Source organism: Myodes glareolus, chromosome 10 (assembly GCF_982192425.1).
Source record: "Myodes glareolus chromosome 10, mMyoGla1.1, whole genome shotgun sequence".
Classification (NCBI taxonomy): Eukaryota; Metazoa; Chordata; class Mammalia; order Rodentia; family Cricetidae; genus Myodes; species Myodes glareolus.
Genome location: NC_142035.1, coordinates 68,504,109 through 68,527,210, shown reverse-complemented (window position 1 = coordinate 68,527,210; position 23,102 = coordinate 68,504,109). Strand labels below are relative to the sequence as shown.

Sequence of the window (23,102 nt, the reverse complement as noted above, 5' to 3'; positions counted from 1 at the left end):
ATCTATCTATCTATCTATCTATCTATCTATCTATCTATCTATAATTTTTCTAAGCTATTCACATATAGCTTCATGTGAATCAAAGGATTCTGGCCACAACCAAATAAACTGAAAAATAACTGAGGAATTCAATTAATGTATATATTTCAGTTTGGGGTTTATTTCTAGATGTGTTGATAATGAGTATTTAAACAGAACTTGTCCTTGTCATTCCTTCTAATCAGATGGCTATGACTGTAGGAAGGCCACGATAATAAACATTTGAGGTCTCAGCTAACATCTTCAGGAAAGGGCCAGGACAGCTTTGACACCCAGGGCAACCAAAGGAGAGAGTGGGACCACAAGAGTTTTGCAACACTTCTGCCTGTCATCAGCTATATCATTACTACCGTGGAGTCAGAAAGGGGTAATGATGTTCATGTACACGCCTAGGAGAATGTCTAGGAATACGATACACCCAATGCTGTTTGTTCATACTCAGTTCCCTGAGTTCAGACAGAGATTATTCCCATCCTCAGTAGATCCTTTTCCTAGCAACTTGATAATTTGCGGGTGCAGAAATTTAAAACTATAGAATTACCTCATTCTTTCCTGCATCCACTTAACTGAGCAGATTCCATACATTTGACTAAAACCTTCAGCTCATGCATTTTAGCTGAAGTTTCACTTACCCCTTCAGCAGTTGGAAGTCTATTTGTACAATAGAAACTAAGTGTAAACTTCAGGTATATTAAGCAGGACAGACTGATACCAGTCTCCAAATATTGAAGTGAAGACTATTCCACTTTTATATTTCTTCCTTTGATATGACATAGGAAGGAGGCAAAAGGAACCATGACAACTTGCTATTAACTCAAGTTTCTAAGTATGACCCAGACATTCTAGAAATCACCTAGATCCTAACTTGAGAGTAAAAGCAAATAGAAAAAAGGGTGGAAACTGCTTGATCAAGAAGGTTCCTGAGTCATTGTAACACAGGCCCCAGTGATTTCCTAAAGTCTCGAAAATCAGCAAGAACCACATGTTCTCAAACACCCCAAAAAACGTTTACTGAATTTTTGTATGGGTGACTTTCCATAATATCCATTTCAGGCACTCACGTAAGTCCTTCACTACAGACCCCTAGGAATTTTTCACATCCAGGTTTAAGGTCACAAAGGGCCGCTGCAGAGAAGGACTGGAGGATTTGTTAATGAGGTGGAATAATTTTGGACGAGCATACAGAAGCAGGTGTGGTGCATGACTCACTCATGTTTTCTTACCTGCAAAGAGGTAGCTAGCACAGTTCAAGAGTTCCTAATACACCAGAGGATACTACCAATCTGTCTCCCGCTTCAAGAAACAAACAATCCTCTTTTGCTGTTGCTACTGCAGCAGAGAAGGAGCCTATCTCAAAATCTGATGAAGCAACCTATGAAAACTAGAGGGTTGGGTTTTTTTTTCAGACCTGAGTGAAGTGATATCCTGTTGCTTACAGCTGAGAGGCAGGTCAGTCAGGTTCTTGGTTGCTTTATTACACAAGCAGGATACTACCAGCCAGTCAGCCGGCCCCACCTAATGTTTCTCTCTCATCTGCCTGTGTCCTGTTCAGTGCCACACTGTCACCCTTAACCCACCTGCTCTTTCACACGCTGAGGACTCATTCCACCCAGACCAACTTGATATTTTATTTCCCGTCTGTAAACACCTGTTACTTCTGAAGGTAAGTGTGAGCCTCTTGGGATTCCTTTTATCCTGCGGTCTCTCTTTCTGTAACTTTCTCTTTTTCTCTCCTCTCTCTCTCTCTCTCTCTCTCTCTCTCTCTCTCTCTCTCTCTCTCTCCCTCCCTCCCTCCCTTTCTTTTATCCTAAAGAATCACAGCCTCAATCTTTGACAGAACAATCAAGCAAATAGTTTCAGAGACTCTGGTATAAACAGGCCATTGTTTCGCTAGCTAATTAACTTCTCCGTAGACAATTGCACTGTTACATGAGTTAATTTTAGGAAGGATTGCCAAAGTCGCTAACTTACTAAACCAGTGCAAGAATTCAATGAAAATATTATTTTAAATGTGTGTCTCCAATACAGGTTTTGTCAAGTCTCAGCAAGCTTTCAAAGTGTTTAAAGTAGAGCTGGCAGAAGGAACACAAATTGAAAAGCTTAAAAGTATGCATCTAGGTTTAAAGTTTATTTTTAAGTATAATACTTTTTAAATTTTTTTGGAAAAATTACTTTTACGTGCCTTGAATTACAAGCTTCTATTCATCTTTTTCAACAGTGTTCTCAACTAAAGAGTTGAAAACGGTACATTTCGTTATGTCATCTAGCATGCTAAGTACACATGTATGGCATTCCCAGAGATTTCAGAAGGCTAAGTCACTCATAGGAGACCTCCTGTGGAATGGGACTTAGGTAGGGTTTGAAAAAGTTATTTTCAGCTTGTGGTCCTTTGAGCTCCCCTTTTAAAACGATGATTTTCTGTTGACCTACTTTCTCTTTGATCCATAAAAGCTGTTTCAAAGACAGTGAAATGTGATAGAGGTCTAAGCTCTCATGCTTGGGAATTTGGATTCAGAACATATTTTTGGAGACATGTTCTTTTTAAGCTTTGTAGTCATTCATCTATTTTTTCACAGTCATGAAATTCATGACTGGACTCCCAAGTTAGCAGGCAAGAGTCATTATCTTATTTTTTATATGTATATCTAAGTCTTTTAATAGAGTGACAGCAAAATCTTGGAGAATTTCTTTCAAGAAAAAAATTATCCATTCATTCATTCTTCTTTCTCAACTAAAAGTGAAACAATAATTATAATGAATGCTCTCACGTACAAGTAGAATTTTTGAATTACCATGCTTCTAAACCTTTATACAGTAAGAGTTTTAGAACATAATTTCTTACTAATGTGGCTTTAGAGAACAGACTTAATACTAGCCAAAATTGCAAAGGTAACTTACAACAACATCCAAGTATTCAAGTTCTAACTGGAATATTAGCTACATGGCTGACTGAATTTTTTTATAACAAAATGAAACATTTTGGGAAGTTAAGATCTGTGACGAGAAACAATGGAAAACAGTAGGGCAAAGTGGGAAGGTCTGTACCCCTCAGGTATTCACCATAAGGGCACAACATTGTATGGTATCTTCTGAAAACTTGAGTACCTGAACTATGCTATTATTTAAAACTCTTCTGGTTGAGTTGAGAATAAATTCCATACTTTCTCTTGCACTCATTTACAGCCAGACACAGCCAGGGTACTTCCTTATTCTTAAAGCTTGGCATAAAAAGTATGACTCAGGTTTAAAGGGAAGGTTTGGCAGAATAATGGCATTATACAATTAAGAGTTATCCAAATTAAGCACAGCAGGAGAGTTTGCCTCCATGGATATGTTTGTCTCCTCTCCAGGTATTTTCAACCTCTCCATGGAGATGTAGTCATAGGAAGCCACCTTTCAGTGTAAACACCAAAGAAAGGGAATAAGACAGGCTTTGATCTCCCTGGGAAATAATGTTTAAACATTGAAATTACAATGTAAGTGTTGTTAAATACAAAGAGCAGTAAAAATTCAATTTCTAGGCATTTAAAATATATACTCAGGGCACAGAGATTGCCTCAAAATCCTTTTCTCTTTCTGCTCCACATATGACAATTCTAACCTGAGTTTTTAAAGTTTATGATAATTACACATATGTTTCTGATACGTACACCTCTTAAATTTCTGTAGATATTAGCATTTCAGTATTACTCCCACCCAGATGCAACAAAAGACAAAAAAAAAGCACTGGGGGAATATGCAACTTAGTTATCCTGTATTTTTTTTTCTCTCTGAACACTTCATCCTTCAATTTATCACTGCCTTCCCACTCCATAGTACATCTGGCTGGTGGATAAACTTAGGCAAACTCAAGCACGCCATTTACAACCCAGCATACTTAATTTCATTTTAAATATTATATGGATATTTCCCATCATTTAAATGTGTGGAACTTATAGGTGGGAAGAAGTTCAAAGGAAAAATGAAAGGGAAAAAAATGAAAATTTGATCCACTGTCCTCTGTAGGCTTTACATTGTCCTGATCTTTAGCGCTTACTGTTCACAGTGTACACTGTTTAATTCAGCTGGGTCCAACTTAACCTGAGTCCCATTTTCCTTGCTTCTGCAAACTGTCAGAGCTAGCATCCTGCATACTGGATGATTAGATTTTGGGCTTCTTCTATCATTTTGAAATGAGACACACCGAAGATATGTTATGTGGTTACCCTAGAAGCCAGGGAAGAGAGGCAAATTTATCTCCTGACACAAATATCAGACTCACAGGCCTAATTCAGTCTTTGCAATGCCAAGGCTACAGCCAGATTCATTTCTCAATTAACATTACCTTGTATTCAGATGTATTATCTGTTTCTCTCTTCCCTCATTTTAAAAAACTTTTTCTCGGGAGGTAAGTCATAGGTAGAAACAGTTCTTTGGCTTATTTGGGGGTATTGATACCCAAGGTTTTCAGGTTACACTCAAAAGTGAGGTGAAGGAATGAGAGATGCCCAGGGTGGTTCAATGTTACAGGCAAGGTGAACCTGGCACAATAAAGCTCACTTTGTTGGCAGGTGATATGAGGATTCTCGTTACAGGAAGGGAGTAAAAGCTCCAGGCTATGTTGCTCACATAAAACTGAAAGCAAACTAGAACTACTAAGGACCCTTACCCTGCCTCTGGTGACCATATTTTTAGGAGACGAAATGAGGAAAAGAACTAAATACAGAAAATGTAAACCAAGTGGTGTAATAATGATAAAAAGAGTCACCAAATACAGTGCCTAACGTAGAGCACAGGGGGCAGATGAAAAGAAAGATAACTATGTGTGCTGTGATCTGTACAGATTTCGCTGGGTAAAAATAGCTCTGAAATGTAGATGTAGCTACACTAAGCTAAGCTGCATTTTAAATGTACCTACTACACAAGGCATTCATTGAATGGAATACTGACTGGCTATAAGTCTAGGGAAAATGCACTGAGGTTTTATTCATGGGGATCAGACAAGAAGCCACACATAAAGTTGTTGGATTTACTTTTGTGTTAAGATAAAAGTATACTCATCATGTTTGAGAAGCACTTAAGCTAGGTGGACCTGTGTTTGCAGCATTTTTAGAATGGCATAAACCTAATTTAGAAGCTGTGTTTACATGATGGTGGGAAGGTCTACAAAGACAGATTGTATTAAGTTATACATTTCTTTGTAATACTCTACAAAGTATGGTTGACCCTTCATATCATGGGCTGTGTGTCCATGCAGTTAACCAAGGGCAAACTGAACAGTCCAGAAGAAGAAAGGCTTGCATTGAACATGGGCAGAGGTTTTCATGTTATTCTTTCTTAAACTTGCTAGCAATTCCACTATGCTTCTAGCATTTACATTATGTCAGGTAGTCTAAGTATTTTAGAAGCATTTGAAGTATATAGGGGGATGGCACTAGGTAATACGTCAGCACTGGAGCCACACTACATAAAAGACTTTAGCAGCCGAGGATTTTCATGCTCTTGGGAGACGCTGAATCCAGTTCCCTCCAGCTATTGAGCAACAGCCCCACACATTAACTCCTGGATGCCAAGATTTAATCGATCCCTAAATTTGATTCACTAGTCGGAGTCCTTGAACACTTTGTTGACACTCTATGTTCCTCCACTTACATTTAGTTATAAATTATTTACCGTTCCAAATCTTGTTCTGTATGATTGTTTGTCAGAATTCAACGGGAAAATGTATAAAGTTTCTGATATAGCAAGTGTATAATTAATAACACAATTTTCTGAGTATGCTAGCAATTTTAGGACTTAAACCACTCATATTGTGGAAATAAAATATAAGGAAACGGAATTACCACAAACATAAATACTTCTGTGATTCCTGTCTGGAAACAGTTTGAGGAGCATACAAGAACCACAAAAGTGAGCAGAGAAAAATGTAGAACTCAATAAAAATAAAAAAGTATCCTTTTCCCACATGTATACTTCTACAGTCTCTTGTTTTTAACTTAACAGAGTTGTGCCTGTTTTGAACTTTTTTCTGTGGGATTACACAATATGACTGGATTTTTAGGCTTTGCATTATGTTGATAATAATCATCCATATTGTTGCATAAAACCATAAGATGCTAATTTTCACCATATGAATAGGCTAGGTTTTGTTGTTCAGTCTGTTACTGGTGAATTTCAGCAAGACACTCATAAGTAATGTGCCTGTGAATATTCCCGTGTGCCTACCGGCTTTGTATTTTAAGAAGACTTTCCTTAAGTGATTAGAATATGGATGGAAGATGTTAAATCCCAGTGAAACCTTTGGAATGAAAAACCTCAGGCTGATTCCTAAGCTTTTGATGAAGATATCAGAATATAATACAGACGTCTTTAACTTGCAACAGATCATTGAGTGTAAGGTGAGTGTAGTGAAGATATCCAAATTATAATCAGAGAGTTATGGAGGGTTTCTAAACTCTTCTTAAAAAAAATCAGCAATGCTCCAATAAAAATTTAGTGAAAGTCTTTGAGAAACTGTAGGCAGGGGGCTGAAGAGATGTCTCATTAGTTAAGATCAGTAGCTGTGCTTCCAGGAAATCTAGGTTTGATTCTCAGAATCCACACGGCAACTCACAACTTTCTGTAACTCCAGTCCCATCATACCTGATGCCTTCTTTTGAAATCCATGGGTTCCTGACATACATGTGGTACACATACATGCGGTACACATACACGCATTCAGGCAAACCCTCATGCATACAAAATAAAAATAAATCTTAAAAACTTGAAGGCAACATAGAACCTGAAATTTAACAATTGGATTTTCTCTTTTTTTTTCTTAGTCAAGAAGGAATCTTTAAGTGGAAAATGAAACCCAGTTTGAAGAGCACCAAATCAGTTCTCAGACTTTACTGTGTGAAGAGATTGCTTGACATGGAGTCTCATATATTCTATGCTGGCCTCAACCTATGTTGCTGAGAATTACCTTATGCCTCTGGTCCTGTATTTCCTCCACACTCCTCCCTACTTCTGGGAATACAGGCATGCCCCAGCTTTCCAGGCTTGTGCAATGCACAGACAGGATGTAAACTTTTTGCATGCTAGGCAAGCACTTTAGCAACTAATAAATATTCTCAGCTCCAGGCTTTAAATATGAAAATTGACTTAAACATATTTCATTTAGTATTTTGCTTTCCTATTCTGTTTATTAGTTTCTATTATCAGTCACTCTGAGCCTCAGTTTCCTCATCTATATAAAGAACATAACACAAGCTATTCTCATCTTAGGATATCACTGTATAAAGTGTAACGATATTGCAAACTTTGTAATCCCTAAGACTCTATAATAGTGGTTGTCAACCTTTCTAATGCTGAGATCCTTTATTGCAATTCCTCATATTGTAGGGACCACCAACCATGCATTATTTTTATTGCTACTTCATAACTGTAATTTAGCTGCTGTTATGAATTATAATGCAAATATCTGTGTTTTGGGATGGTCTTAGGCCACACTTAAGAAAGGGTCATTTGACCCCCAAAGGGTTCATGTCCCAAAGGTTAAAACTATGGAGATAGTGTGATATTTGGTTGATGCCAAATAGAAGTTGATGTATTAAGTGCTGGCTTTAGGCCAGATACTGTTCTGAGTGTTTCTTCCTATACTATTCAATTTAGTTTTAATACAATATTGTAAAACAGCTCAGTTACTTTGAAAATAATATATTAACAGTTTATAATGATGATAATTCTATAGGTTATTTATGACAGAAACCAGAATTTTCATATATACCTGCTTCAATTTTTCCCTTATCACCTATTTCAGTCAGAAGGAACTTCTGTATTAAGCAAAATTGCGTGCTTGGGTTAGTGAGGTCACCTTTATGGTTTTATTACCTAACAGTTCCATAAGCTAACTAGGTCAAAAACCTAGGTATTTTACATTAAATACCCTCAACAATATCCTTCATTTATTATAACACAGCTGTTATTTCCACTTCAATTAAATAAGTAAAATGAATAAAATGTATTTGAGGGAGCTTTGCAAAGACTTCCTTCATATATCTGAGAATGGGACATTTAGTGTCTGATCAGTGAAGTAATTTTTACACTTAGCATTCAGAATAATACCTTCACAAGGAACATGCTTTTTGTAGTTTGAAGAAATCAGACAGCTCTATATGTCCTATATTTACAACATAAAAGAAGTTAAATAAAAACATATTTAACAGCCTGTGTGTATGCACATGTGTTTAAAAATATATTTTCAAGTTGTTTCAAGCTCAGTGACCTTTGAAATATCAGTATCTAGCTTGGCAAGGCAGGGCTGGTGATTTTGCTTAGCGGTAGAGTGCCTGCCTAGCAATCACAAGGCCCTGGGTTCGGTCTTCAGCTCTAGAAAAACAAACAAAAACAAAAATAAAAACCAAAGTAACTAATGTGACAAGGCTGTTTCTTGGCATTTTCCTAAAATGAAGTATATTAAAAATAGAATTTAGTGACACTGGATTAAATGCACAATCTTTACAAAACAAATTATTTACAGTGAGAAATATATCATCATTTTAACATTATGTCTCGGGATATTTTCCTTTAGTAATGAAGATCCATAAAACCTCAGAATGCTCTTAATAATTCAAATGACTGTTGCTTTTTTTTTCCAGATTCCTCATACTAAAACCAGTACCAAAGAAGACTGCAATGTTGACCTTAGCCAAAATTGTGTTGGTTTCAAGTCTATTCATTTGGTTACCATTTGCAAGGCCTGAGAAAAAAATTCCAGGAAGAAATGTAACTCAGTACACCACAGGAGATTTGAAAACAGCAGGAAACCAAAACATTCCTTTGGAAAGAAGGACAAATGTGACTTCAAAGAATGACAATAGTAATACCTCCAAACCCATGGTGACAGATGCCTCTGTTTTGGATTTACCCACAATCTATGAAACAATACATTCTACCAGTAACTGGCCATCAGCTAGCTCTACTGAGAGCCCAAGACCCACCTCCACATATTCCATCCCACCCTTGACTCATAGCTTCATTTCCAAGTTGCCTTTGAACTCGTCCACAGCAGATTTTTCAGCACATACCGGTCCTATGCATTCTGCATCACCAGAAAATTTTACCTGGTCTCTGGAAAATGACACCTTGAACATTCCTGACAATATTTCCAGTACAGACAGCATTCTCCCTCTGCCTCCGATGACTACACCTGTGACCCCTTTGACAGATGAACCTACTGGATGGCCTGCCACAGACAATGACAACTTTGCTGGTTTTACCCTGTATCAGGAAAAAACAACTTTACAGACTACCTTAAAATTCACCAATAATTCAAAAATTTATTCCAATACATCAGACTCCCCAAAAGGTATATATAAGTGGATTTAATTTTTTTGGCTATGTAGGACTGAATTTCCAGGGAAATCATATAACTTAAATCCAAGGAGCGCAATTCTAGGGAAATGCAGGCAATTACATTGGTATGGGTCATTCTTATCTGTGAGGAGCAAACAGTAGAAGTTGTGTAGTGGTTTTAGGACTTAATTGAGCACATGCTACTTATTAGCAGGAGGGAGCATGAAGAGGGAGTGAAGCAAAGGTTAAGATGGTAAGTGAAAATGCTGCCTGAGGCGTCGGGTAACAATTTCCATGGTCTCTTTTAGAGACAATCCGGACTTTCAGGAGTAGTCTATATATAAATGAGCTTTAAAATATATGCATGTGACCTCTGAAACACTGAGCAAAATGACAACTTTTGTCGATTATCTGATCCCACACGGTTATTATAGAACAAAACAGAGCAGTGACATTCCAAGAAATAGCTAGACAAACTTACCACAAGGAAAATATCCTTAAGGTTTAGTTTAATATCTAATGAGAATTATATAAATATATTTTTTGAATCACAACACTATGATGTAAACATTTTTATAATTTCACTACAGACTGTGTCAAATTAAAAACATGAGAAAGCTACCAGAAGCTGTATGATGTCAGAGGCTACGTAATGTCAGAGGCTGTATGATGTGCTCATTAAGCTTAATTTCCTCCAGAGCAAGCTTGTAAGTTCGTAGGTTTAAAGTGATCTTATTGTTTTTTTTAGTAAAGGCTTTTTTTTTTAATGAACTCAGTGCCTTCTGATGGACTTTCTTAGAGGCTAAATTAATTATAATCTATAAATGCATAATCGGATTGGCATTTGTAAGTTATTGTCAATATATGGAAACTATTTTAATGCCTAAAATCTAGGTTTTAAAAACAATATGAAAACAATATAATGTGTGTACATATGCTTTTATTCTTTATATTTACAGTTTTTAACTTTATAATTTTACACATCCCATCATTCTTGGACACTCTTACAACAATTAGAGAGAATACTTAAAATGTTTCTTTGTCTGTCTAAACTCAGTAAATATATGTTGTAAATGCCGATCACTGACCCACACCATAGCTCTTTTATCAGAATTGTTAGGTGTGTTTATTTTTATAGTAACACTTTTTGTATTCCAAATGAGTTGATTTTCTTAGGAGTGGAATTAGAGAGTCTAAGAATAGCTTAATCTACCTAATTAAATAACTTCTCAAGACACTTAAAAGTGCATTTAGTATCTAGAGAGCAGCGATACTTTAATGACTTCTTAATTTTCAAGTCAAGTACTCCACAAAAGGTAGAGTAGAGTATCATTTTTGTTCCTTGATCAGTTCATTGATCTGAGCTGAGGTATAAGCAGGCATTGCAAGCATCTTGTTCTTGTCTTTTGTTTGTTTCATTTGCTTGGTTTGTAAGTATCTATTGCTTTTCCTTTTAGTATTTTCTTGGCACTTTGTGGATGTATTATCTGTAACTAACTCACTTATTGTTTTATATAATATATATATATATATGATATATAGATGGTGATTACATGAAGCCAAAGTTCATTTTAATAATAAATTTCCTCATAGATTAAGGGTTTGTAAAAGGTTTAATGAATATAGTATTAATTACTGATACTAGATCTTCTATAAAATTTGGCATTTCAGTACTGTTGGTGATAAAAATATGATGATTATAAATCAAATATTTGGAAGTATCTCAAAGAAATAAAAATGTCGGTGTGTAGTTTTATAATGAATTATTTTTTACCACTATACCATAAATACTGAGTATGTGATAAAGTACACATAAAGAGAAGCAGTCACTATTATCTAAATTTTAAGACATACAAAATCTTTTATATATTGACTCTTCGCATCTGTATTTTTGTTTGTTGAATAACTAATTTTCTACTTCTGAACTGTAACTTCTTTTTTTCTTCTAGAGTATAAAAATACAGGAATAGTATTCGGAGGCATTTTAGGGGCAATTCTGGGTGCATCCCTGCTTAGCCTTGTAGGCTACTTATTGTGTGGACAACGGAAGACAGATTCATTTTCCCATCGGCGACTTTATGATGATAGAAATGAACCAGGTAAAAATTATTTTCAGACCATCACCCACACACAGTGGTTTTAGTTAAGTGACAATGCATTACCTAGGAAGGAGTCAGGAAGTTGTTTGACAGAAACAGACAAGATTCATTTGGGGTCATCACTTTCACCAAATAATAATTAATGATAATGATAGCAATAATACTAATATTAGTAATAATAATAATTTGCATTATCTTTGTGTAACATTCAAAAACACTTTGAATTTTTGCTCATTGTATCAAAACTGGTTTAAAATAGAATTTCCAGAATCCAAATATATCACTGAAGACAGTGAGAGGAAATGCTAAAGTTGTGGTACTTAAATTTGCAGGTAAATGGAACTAGAAAGAAATCATCTTGAGTAAAGTATCCCAGACCCCGAAAAACAATTATGATGAGTTCCCTGATCAGCCAATCATAGAAAAATCCTCTTGCAGCATCTAGGGACAAATAAAGAGCCACAGGCCGACACTGCACAGAGAGTGAGACATTTTGGAACACTCAGTCATAAGTGGGATGTCTCTTTCAAATCTTTGCCTCAAGGCTGAGGGAGCTCCATGGAAGAGGAGGGGGAAGGGTTGTAAGAGCCAGAGGGGATAGAGGACTCCCCAAAACAATGTCTTCTATATCTATATCAACATGATCAGAACTCGTGTAAACAGGTAGCATGCACATGGCCTGCATGGGTCTGCACTAGGCCCTGATTTTATGGCTTCCAATTTAGTGTTTTAATGAGATTCCTGAGTGTGAGAACAAGTGGGTCTCTGGTTATTGTGTCTTATCTTAGGGTCTTTACTTCCATTTGTTTGTTTTGTCCAATTCCAATGTGTTAGTCTTTCAAAAAAATTCTTATTATATTTTATTTTATTATTATCCCTTAAAAATAAAGCAAACAGTTCTATTCTAAAATTTATAATAATAATAATAATAATAATGATGATGATAATAGCAAAAAAGAGGAGATAGAAATGTGGCCCTGAAACACAGTATTTGAAAGCTTCATATGTACAGAAATAAAGACACCATACCTTAAATCAGAACTTTTCCACTCATATAATGGTTTGTTTTTGGAAAAGCCAACCAGGCTCTATAGATATTTTAAGGGTTGAAGCGCTTGCTGACTAAGGATAAAAACCTGAGTACAGATTCCAAGACCCCATGGAAACTTCTGTTGAGAGAGTCTACAATTTCAGCATTCAAAAGGTACTCTAATTGGCAAGATCTGCATTAACTGAGAGATCATGTCTCCATGTATAAGGCGGAGATACTTTGAGGAAGACTTCTGCCATGGGCTTCAGTATTCATATGTATATATGTACACATGCAAACATGCATAAGTACATACCACACACACAAATAATACACACACACACAAGAAATTAAAGGATAGCAATGATATCTGTAACTAAAATAAGTGTATATGCTGAAAAAGCAGATTTTGATACATATTATTCAAACAAAAGATGAATGAGATCACTGCAGATATCTGGCTCCTCTCTGTTACGCTCTGGGATAAGGTCTGTTTTGCTGCATGTACAAAGATTTCTACCACCAAAACGAGTAGTTACTTGCCTTTGATGAGTCCATTGGAAAAGTTCCATTAAATTCTCACGAGTTCAGTTTATCATTGATATATTATACGTATTCAAAATCAAATCCATTAACTGGAAATTCAGGAGAATTCTGTTGATAGGTTTCTACTAATCCATATGGAAATAGGGGAGTTGTTTCAAGTTAAACAGGAGGATTTTTAAGTTTCCAAATGCAAAGCTTGTCTTGTGTATATAATGTAAAAAATTCATACTGTTAATTTTTACATTCTAACTAGTTGTGACTGATGCCTATAAGGGCAAGTCAGCCATGAGACCTTTTTTGATCTTTTCCATACAGTTTAGGAAACTTCTTTAAAGACCCAGAGTTCCCAGGAGGCTAGTTTGTAAGCAGATGACTTAATAAATAGGCTTAATAAATAAGTATTATTACACATAGAACTAATTAGATCACTAATCTAATTAGTAATTAGTCCCAGTACTTTAAGATGCCCAATACATATCAGCTTTTCTCTAAAAAATATACTCAAGCCCATTAAGGAAAGTGTTTTACTTTGCTAAAAGTGAAACAAAACTCTCCTGAATCATCTATCAGAGTATCTTGAGTGACTACTTGGATCTATCACAACTGAAGGAAACATAATTTCATAGTTTTCCTTCTTCCTTTCACAGGGATGAGTATCAAGACCTTAAGATAGTTAGTAAATCATGATGTTTGTTCACTGTCCTTATTTAAAAAATAATTTTTTCACCAAAGATTGAAGCCACAAAATTCAATGTTGCTTAGCCCTCTTTACCTTCCCCCCAGTCCACCCCTCAACCATTCTTCAGAGAGGGTAAGTATAGCACATGGCTTTGGAGCATCTCCAAGGTCCTCCTCACTATAGCTAGACTGAGCAAGGTATCCCTCCAAAGAGAATGGGCTCCAGTTTTTAATTTTGTGCCCAGTTTATAATTCCAGAAATATTATTGTTCTCTTATTAATAGAATTAAACTTGGCATGCAAAAATCTACTTATGTAACATTTCAAAAGTAGTGTCTGAGAAGCCCACACAGAAGATGTATCTGCTCATCACCTAGAACATTTCCCATAGTCTGTAATGTAATCAGGTAGCTGAGCATTCGTCATTTAGACTATTGCCATAAAGCTCTTCTGTTGATTTTTCTATTTCCTTTCAGTCCTGCGATTAGACAATGCACCAGAACCTTACGATGTCAATTTTGGAAATTCTAGTTACTACAACTCAGCTGTGAGTGATTCATCCATGCCAGAAGGCAGAGAGAGTATACAAGATGGCATTCCCATGGATGATATACCTCCACTTCGAACCTCAATGTAAAGCTAGGAGAAGAATGGCTGCAGAAGGCAAGAGTTCATCTCCATCTTGACCTACTAATAAATCCATCTTGCAAAAGGCATTGTGTCATCACTGCTTGGCCATCTGCACAGGGAGAATGGCACAAACAGTAGCTGGGCAGAGGAAACAGTGGATCCATCACCTAAAGGCTCTCTCTCCTTACAGTCTTCAGCGGGGCTGAAGCATGTGTTATATAATCATACTTTGTGTTTTGGTTTGTTTCTCTAGGAAACCTTTGTGGAATAAGGTAAAATTAATACACATCACCATGGTAGCACTGACTGGTAACTTAATAATAGCTATTCTTCACACAAAATCTAGGGACCAAAACTACATTTTCTTCAAATATTTTGTGTTTAAAACAGAAATTGAAGTTAACTCTTCACTCCTCTTGTCTGTAATCTAGGACCTAAAACCAAATAAGTATTTTCTTGGGGCATAATTTGAATGGTTATTTAGTGTTTGTTTGTTTATTTCAAAGCCAGAAATATGATATGGTAAAGTTTCTGATACTGAGAAATTAAGGCAATAAGAATGAAAGCCTTGTTAGATTATAATACATTTCACTTTTATACAACAGCACACACACGGTCAGTCCCTTTGGTTGACCAGTTGACAATGAATGCATTCATCTGGGCCAACAGGCAAACTGATTCTAGCCAGGAAAGTGATAGCTTCCCCAAGCGTTCCTAAAGTTCTTAAAGCAATTCCAACTTGCATGAGTACACATCAGGTTTCAGTTAATTAGGCTTCTTAGAGTCTCAATGAGAAACATGAGGATAAGGCTAAAGAATATACTAACTTATAATTACTCTGATTTTAACTTGCTTGCTAAGAATAGAAGTTGTAATATAGTATACACTTTTGTTCAGTCATATGTGAAACAAAATCCATCTTTCTGTATGTATGAAATACATGGCAAAACAAGTAAAATCATCAAGCAAACTCATCACCACTTCTGGTATCAGTAAAAATGTAAGAGACTTAATTTTGTTTTTAAGTGTGTTTTAGTTTGTTTTTGAAGGTCTAAGACTCAGAGATTAGAAGATTAAACAAGAGTTAAATCCCCAAGGAGTGAATGTTTGAATAGGCCAAACAAAGTAAGCACCATCTTTAGAGATTTTATTGCTGAATTAATACATGGTGTGAGTGACACATGTGCACATGTGAGTATGTGTGTGTGCGTGACATGTGCTCATGTAATGTGGGTATTCAGCACAGAAATATTTTTAGTAAGTCAGAGCTGGAAAATGAATAATGAAAGAAAATACTTACCCCATATTGCCATAAAAATAGCAAAGAAGACTGTCCCTCCATTATCAAACAAATATGTTACCTTAATAGAAAAAATAGAAACATTAATCATACAAAAGATTGTGCTAAAATAGAAGTTATTGATTGCATTAGGTGCTGTGATTTCTCCCCAGATTCTACCACATCATATAATCTATTAATCTATTCACCTGCAATCTTCACTGGTCTTTCAATAGTGTATGTAATTTCCTAATGGGCAGAGAGATAAAGAAACAACAGATTTCTCTTTTCTCTTCCCCCTCATACCTTTGTACCTCACCTTCATTTTGGCTTTTAAGTGTTTCTAGATCCCCAAAGAAGCCATTTTACACCATAGTCAAATACCTTAATATTGTGAAACGTACAAAGTTAATGTAAGTTAAAGCATTACAGGTTTCCAGAATAGAGAAGTTACAAAAGACAGAAATCTGGTAGTGAGCAAGCTTCTTCAATTGAATGCTGTCATGGTATGGTTCCTGATCTTTCATGTCCTTCAAAATGTGCCATGGGTCCAGCAGTGATTTATTTCATGTAAATATTGCATAGTAAGTTGTTTTAAGAAGTTTTTTCATAAATCATCAAGCACATTTTTAAACAGTTGTTACCTGATAGAAAGCTTGATAAAGGACATAAAGTAATTTAATGTTATAGAATATAATTGTTAGGATTGTAAGGATTAGTTGATTTTAATAAATTTCAGATTTAATAAAATCTGTTTTACTGATACTTCTTTTAATATGCACAACACGTTGCCCAGAAATTAGTGACGTAATCACTTGGTATGTACATAAATACCCCAGAAACAACAGCAGTCCTCTGGTCTGCTGGGGTTCATGGGGGATATTTTGTGAAGAGTTGAGAACTTCAGACTGTGCTAAGCCCTGTTTGCTGAGGTTTATATGTAAGTTTGTCACAATAAGAGATTCACAATAGTAGCAGAAGGTAGGAAGGAGCAAATACAACAACACACAGTAAATCACATATGAACGTGGACCTGTACAAAAATCTTAATAATACTATGCACACTGTTCTTGTGGAAATGGTGTGAGATGGTATGTCTACATGTTCAGATGAGGTGAGTGAAGGAGACACTGAAGCTGCATGAGGCAACCATGCAAGAGTCACAAGTACTCTGATACTGGGAATACAGATCTCTTAGCCAAGGGCTTCTCTATAGCTAGGAGATGGGTAGGATTTATTAACAGATATGAAAAGAGATGATGCATGTGCCTGGTAGGATAGAATTGAATGGAGTAAAAAACCTATAAATAATATTGGATTTTAATATTTTAATATTTAATTTGAAATTAATATTTCATTTAGTATTTTCAATTTACCACAGTTAAATAAACTCACAGAAAATGAAGCTGATAATAAGGAAGGCTAATGTATAGAGGAAAGTGGGAGCATTATTACCCAAAGAGACTGAGGCAAATTATCAGTTAAATGACATTTTTATAATGGAAGTTGGGATAGAATGGCGTTTCCCTTGTTCAGTCTAAAGTCAAGTGCATTCCTAATGAGGATATTACAGTAATATTAATGTGTATTTCAAATGTAGCTTTAAAAAAAGATGCTTAGCTCAGCAAAAGAGAGCTTGTCTAAAATTCATAGGAGAGTCCTGGGTCTTATCGGAAGCTTAGCACAGAAAAGCAACAACCAAGATAGGCCTTAATGGTTTGTGTATCCTTTGTGGTTCTAAAATCTTATTTTAGTTAAGGCTAGAGGTTTCTAAAAATACTATGTGTCGCTTTTCATTTTAATCATTATGGACAGCAGAGACAAGGATCATAGAAAAATTTTCACACAGAGCTCATAAAATTACACCCAGCAGGGGAATCCAGCCTGCTTTTTTCCAGGACACCCAGCAGAGAGACCTGAGCTGTCTCCGCAGTTGAACAGCTGTCGGTTTCCCCTTTTAAATGGACAAGAACAGCTTCTCGGAGAGCTCCAGAGACTTTACACATGAGGACTTAAAGGTCACCAAGAAATCAGTGTTTCCCCCGTTTCAGAAGCAGCTGTGCTTTCAGATAACTAGAAGTACAAGGCCACAGCTACCACCACCATCACCACCACCACCAAAACAACAAAACATGCTTTGTGGGTGCAATTGTTCACAGTTTATGTGACATTCACTTTTAAAGTGACTTCCGTTATCTTTTAAAAAGCTCCCTAATAAACCTTTTAGGCCTGTTTGAGCTCAAACGTGTACATTACCAGTTTATAAGCGGATTAGTCAATTATTGTGGGTAAATGTAATAGTCATAGAATGTATATTTTAACTGTGGATTATATACATGGAGCAAGAGATAAAACTAAAACGAGAACCAGGGAAGACTTCAAAATGTTCAGGAGTATAATGTCAAAATAATTTTGTTAGATTTACATCTACATTTTACATGTTTACACACGAAATGTATATTGATAATCACAGAGATAAGCAATTAGCCTGTGTCTATAAAGCAGTACTAATTACTTGATGGTACTCACAGAAAAGCCGCTGAGTTAAGATACAGAATACTGAGAGAGGGTGACTGAACACATTGTGCTCAAGATTATCTGAGGTAATTGGAAGGAAAAATATGAGCTTTGACCTTTCTAACAGAAAAGAGCATTTGCTACTTCAAAGAAAACATCAGACGAAACTTTCAAAAAATACTTCAGGGAGCACAACAATGGAGTCTTGCTCTTCTTCAGAATACACATTTTCAATGTCTTGTTTTATTTGAAAACAGCTTGCTTTTATGACTAAAACATGTATGAACAACCGTTTAATTTTAAATTATTGTTGTGCAGAGGGTAATATAAAAAGGGAAGGTTGTACTCACGTAACTACAAATTCTGGTGGTTGATGTCTGGTTTAACCTTGGAAATTGAGCATGGTTGGTATTGTTTAAGGACATTTCCTTCCTATGACATTGGAAACTTGAGTTTGTGTCTCCTCTGCTATGGCTATTGTAATTCCTCTTACACTTCTTAGAAGGTTTGGAACAGCATGATGTTGGGATAGTGGCACACTAACAGAATCTCATCTACAGTAAATGAGCAAGGATTTTTCAAACCTGTAGTTCAGGCTATCATTGCTGGCATGCTCCCAAGACAAGTGGAAATTAGTCTGGAATGAAATTTTTCTTACTTTTTAACTCTCATCTCTTGAGTAGCAGAGATAATGCGTAATGGTCTATATTCAATATACCCAGATGCAACGTACACCAAATTTGGAAACTTGGTTTAGTACTTAACTCCATAATTGTTTTAAAATGTTTCTTAGAATCATAACACCACATGGATCTACTCAACAAGTATATCTCTATGTCTTATCCTTGATTAACTGATTCTAAATTCTCAAATATTGGTTTCTGGAGTCTTCTTTTTAAATAAATGTCCTCTGTAACTTTGATGGATAGTCTGGCAGACTCTTGGAACTTCTTAAAGAAAAAGCCTACTGTGTCTCCTATTTCTGTTGTAGTTTCATAATCAGTATATAGCTTGAGTTATATATAAGTATTGAGTAAATATTTTCTAAATAAATAAAAGTTTAATAATCAAAGGAAAGATTATGAATGAGCTTAGCGCAAAGGATTGAGCTATTTTTATAACCACATGAAACATTGAGTACCTCTCGTTATTTAACCTTCAGAAACAATCATAGCATCACTTGAATTGATAGTGTAGCATTGTGTTTACAAATGCTGCACAAATGCCACTAAGTTATTTAGTCAAATATTTATTATACACATAGGTTTATTTGAAATATGGTGGCATAAGCCTATAATTCAAGCACTTAAGGTGAGGCAGGAGTATTATAAGTTCAAGGCCAACTTTAGCTAAATAATTTCTGTCTCAAAACACAAAAAAATGATTTTGCTGTCTGAGGCCCAAAGTTTGCAGAGCAACAAGCGGGAAAGTGAGGTATGGTCTCTATAGTTGTTTTATGTATTTTAATTCCTATAGTTTTTATTGCTAAAATCAAAGTGATTAGCTGAAGGAAATGTGCACATATATATGTATGTATAACTTTTGTTATAAAATAAAAGCAATTTATTTAAAAACATATATGCTTTTAAAAAATTAAGGTATGTTAGGGTTTCATTCTTTTTCATGATCACAGGAATTGATGGATTCCATAAGGAAGTAAAGTAGCAACTTACACTTTCTTGTGGCTAGTGATATAAATCTAGATTGCTTAAGATAAAATGAAGGCTCATTGTCCTCCATCAAATATAGAACAATAATTCATGACAGGCTCTGATGGCTGCAAGCATAGGCAAGGCTCCTTTTAGAAATGGATTCCCTACTCAGTATTAATAGCAGTAACTGAATGACTTCTTTAAGAGAAGGCTTCCTGGTTTGCGCTGGTGCCACAAATGGCTCTGACTCTTCCAAGAGGTACGGCTATAGAGCATTTAAATGGGGTCTGTGAACAGTGTATTGCAAATTGCTTAATGATGACATAGAACCAATGCATCCCTGGAGCTGATGCACTGAGAATAGCTTGCAGAAGCAGAAGTGGTAAATGTACCTCTGCCACGCTGGACAAGCTGGAGCCAACAGGCAGGACTGCAGAGCTGGTCCTAGCCATGCCTGCTTAGCATTTAAAAGAGAAAGGAGTTCCTGGCCAGAAAATGGTTACAAATACTCAATAAAGACAGATTCAGAAAAAAAATAAATCTCTGAACAGGTCACAGAGTGTTTAAAAATGTAAGAAAAAAAAAAGAAAAAGAAAAACTTGAGACTCACAAAGAAATATTGTGACTATAATTCTTGCTTGATACCTGTTTTGTTATATGCAATTTTACTATGTTAAAGTTAAAACCTTTTTTAATTTAGACATAAAAAAGGAGCTTATGTGGAACTTCCTTCTGTATGCTGTGAATATTTTATTACTATTGATTAATAAAGAAACTGCTTTGACCTATGGCAGGACAGAATAGAGATAGGCGGGAAAACTAAGCTGAATGCTGGAAGAAATAAGGCGAAGTCAGGAAGCTGCCATGGAGTTGCCTAAGAAGCAAGGGATAAAATACTGTGAGACTAGTGATAAGATGTAAAATAATAGATATGGGTTAATTTCAGATGTAAGAAGTAGCTTAGACTGTACCTGAGACATTGACCAGTGTTTTAATTAATATAATATTTTGTGTGATTTTTTGAGTCCGGGTGGCTGGAAAACTAAAGCGCAGTCTCAGTTTACAAATGAACTGAAACAAACCTCTTTTCTTTGGTGATTTGCCTCAGGGCAACTCTGCAGTAGTTTAAACTGAAATAATACCAAAGTTAACAATAAAGCTATCATATAACTTGACCATTCTATTCTAGATATTAACCCAAGAGAAATAACAATCGTCAGTCAGAAAACTAGAAAATCAGTCCTTTAAGAAGCTATACATGTAATGGAAAATGCCTTAATATATAAACAAATAACAAACATCAATATTGGGAAAATGAAACAGTATTCAGCAGTAATGAGAATGTTCTGTTGATAAATGCCACATGTAAGATGAACTTTGTAACTGTTACAGTGTACAAGAGAAGCCATAAAAAATCATACCACTTAACGCCATATACAGAAAAGTCAAGAAACATGCATACTTATCAGGAATGTCACATTGGGATTGTTGGCCTAAACAGAGGAGCTGGGGGAGAGTGTATGTGGATGAGCCGGGGAAGGATGAGAGGGTAGGAGGGCATGCAGGATATTTGGGAGGTGCTCATTTTCTTCACTGTGGTGATAGGCTTCCCAGGTACATACGCTTTAACAAAATGTGCTGATTTTTACTTTTAAATGGGTCTAGTCTAGTTTACTACATATTAATTATTCTCTAATGAAACTGTTCTGAAAAGCAAACCTGTACAAACTGGTGTTCTTTACATTCCTATGAAAAATTGTTCACCTAGAAACTTTTAGAATGTGATGACATCTAAATTCTAACCTAAAGATTCTCATTTAACGGCTCTGGGATGAGACTTGCTCTTTAGGAGTTTAAAACTCCTTCGGGTAATCCTGAAAGATAGCAATATGGGACTTTCGGGAACGGCATTTCATTTCCTCTGTGCAATAGAAGTATTGCAACTTAATAAATTCATGAAAGATACAAATTGAATCATTGCCATGGAAGTAATTATCTTCATAAAATGAATCAGATATAATGTCAAGTGGAGGTTAAATCTAAGGTACCAGTTATCAGTTATAACAACACAAGAAGAAAAAGATGTTAAATAAAATATATTCTCTTTTTAATTGCAACAGATTAATTTTTTTCAGTTGTCAGTGACACTAATGACTGTTGAAAATTTTGGAGACAATTTTTGCAGAAAAAAACTATTTACTGGAGAGCTTTTTACTATGTAATTCATAGATAAACTGGAGCTCAGAGTAGAGGTTACACAGGCCCACACTCACCTTGGCGTAGATGCAACTATCATTGAGTCTCTGTAATGAGCAATTCTTGTCACACAGAGGGCACATAAAGACTTCAGTGGCTTTGCAAATTTCTTGGCTTGAAAAATAAAAGGAAAAAAGTGTGAATCACTATCTTAGCCCCTGCAGAAGACACTACTGTGAGCAACAATGCAGAGAGGAACAAGGAAGAAATTGAAAACTATCAAGATAGAGTTAGATGATGGCTTCCATGTAAGTATTTTATGATATTTGTGACAGAGAGGTTCTTGTTTTATTTATTTAATTTTAGAAAACTCCAACAAATAATAAAACAATAATTTGTCATATATATGTCTACATGTGTAATATGTCATTTTTAAATAAAGCCCTTGAAACAAATCAGGAAAGAAGTCAAACTCTCACCATTTGCTGATGATATGACAATTTACATAAGCGACCACAAAAATTCTACCAAAGAACTTCTACAAGTCATAAACACTTTCAGTAATATAGCAGCATACAAGATTAACTAAAAAAAAATCTGTAGCCCTCCTGTACACAGATGTAAAAGGGGCTGAGAAAGAAATCAGAGAAATATCACCCTTTTCAATAACCACAAGTAGCATAAAATATCTTGAGGTAACTCTAACCAAACAAGTGGAAGATTTGTATGACAAGAACTTTAAATCTTTGAAGAAAGAAATTTAAAAAGACACCAGAAAAGAGACTCCCATGCTCTTGAGTAGGAAGAATTAACATAGTAAAAATAGCAATCTTACCAAAAGCAATCAACAGATTCAATGCAATGCCCATGAAAATCCTGGCATAATTCTTCACAGGCCTTGAAAGAATTGTGCTCAACTTCATATGGAAAAGCAAAAAACACAGGATAGCCAAAATAATCAGGTACAATAAAAGAATTTCTGGAGGCATTACAATTCCTGAATTCAAACTCTAGTACAATGCTACAGTACTGAAAACAACCTGGTATTGGCATAAAAGCAGACAGGAGGATCAATGGAACCAAATCGAAGACCCAGATATTAATCTATACACCTTTGAACA

At 35.6% G+C, this 23,102-nt stretch overlaps 2 protein-coding genes across 5 annotated transcripts in view; one reads left to right on the top strand and one right to left on the bottom strand.

Annotated features, from left to right (window-relative positions):
* Ano3 (anoctamin 3) overlaps positions 1-23,102 on the bottom strand; it is a 237,156-nt gene that overhangs the window by 52,195 nt on the left and 161,859 nt on the right. For all 3 annotated transcript variants that reach the window (XM_087911333.1, XM_087911334.1, XM_087911335.1), the window contains 2 exons: positions 22,059-22,155; positions 15,638-15,698 (listed from right to left, as the gene is read on the bottom strand). In XM_087911333.1, coding sequence (XP_087767459.1) covers positions 15,638-15,698; positions 22,059-22,155 — 158 coding nt within the window. The remainder of the gene's footprint in view (positions 1-15,637; positions 15,699-22,058; positions 22,156-23,102) is intronic.
* Muc15 (mucin 15, cell surface associated) lies at positions 1,468-15,311 on the top strand. 2 transcript variants are annotated; one of them, XM_085696749.2, is made up of 4 exons: positions 1,468-1,702; positions 8,658-9,367; positions 11,304-11,453; positions 14,239-15,311. In XM_085696749.2, the coding sequence occupies exons 2-4, from the start codon at positions 8,695-8,697 to the stop codon at positions 14,256-14,258; spliced, it is 843 nt and encodes a 280-aa protein (XP_085552875.2). In that variant the 5' UTR covers positions 1,468-1,702; positions 8,658-8,694; the 3' UTR covers positions 14,259-15,311. The 2 variants fall into 2 exon arrangements, with proteins under 2 accessions (XP_085552875.2, XP_048299673.3); XM_048443716.3 differs by having other exon boundaries at positions 1,474-1,702; positions 14,184-15,311.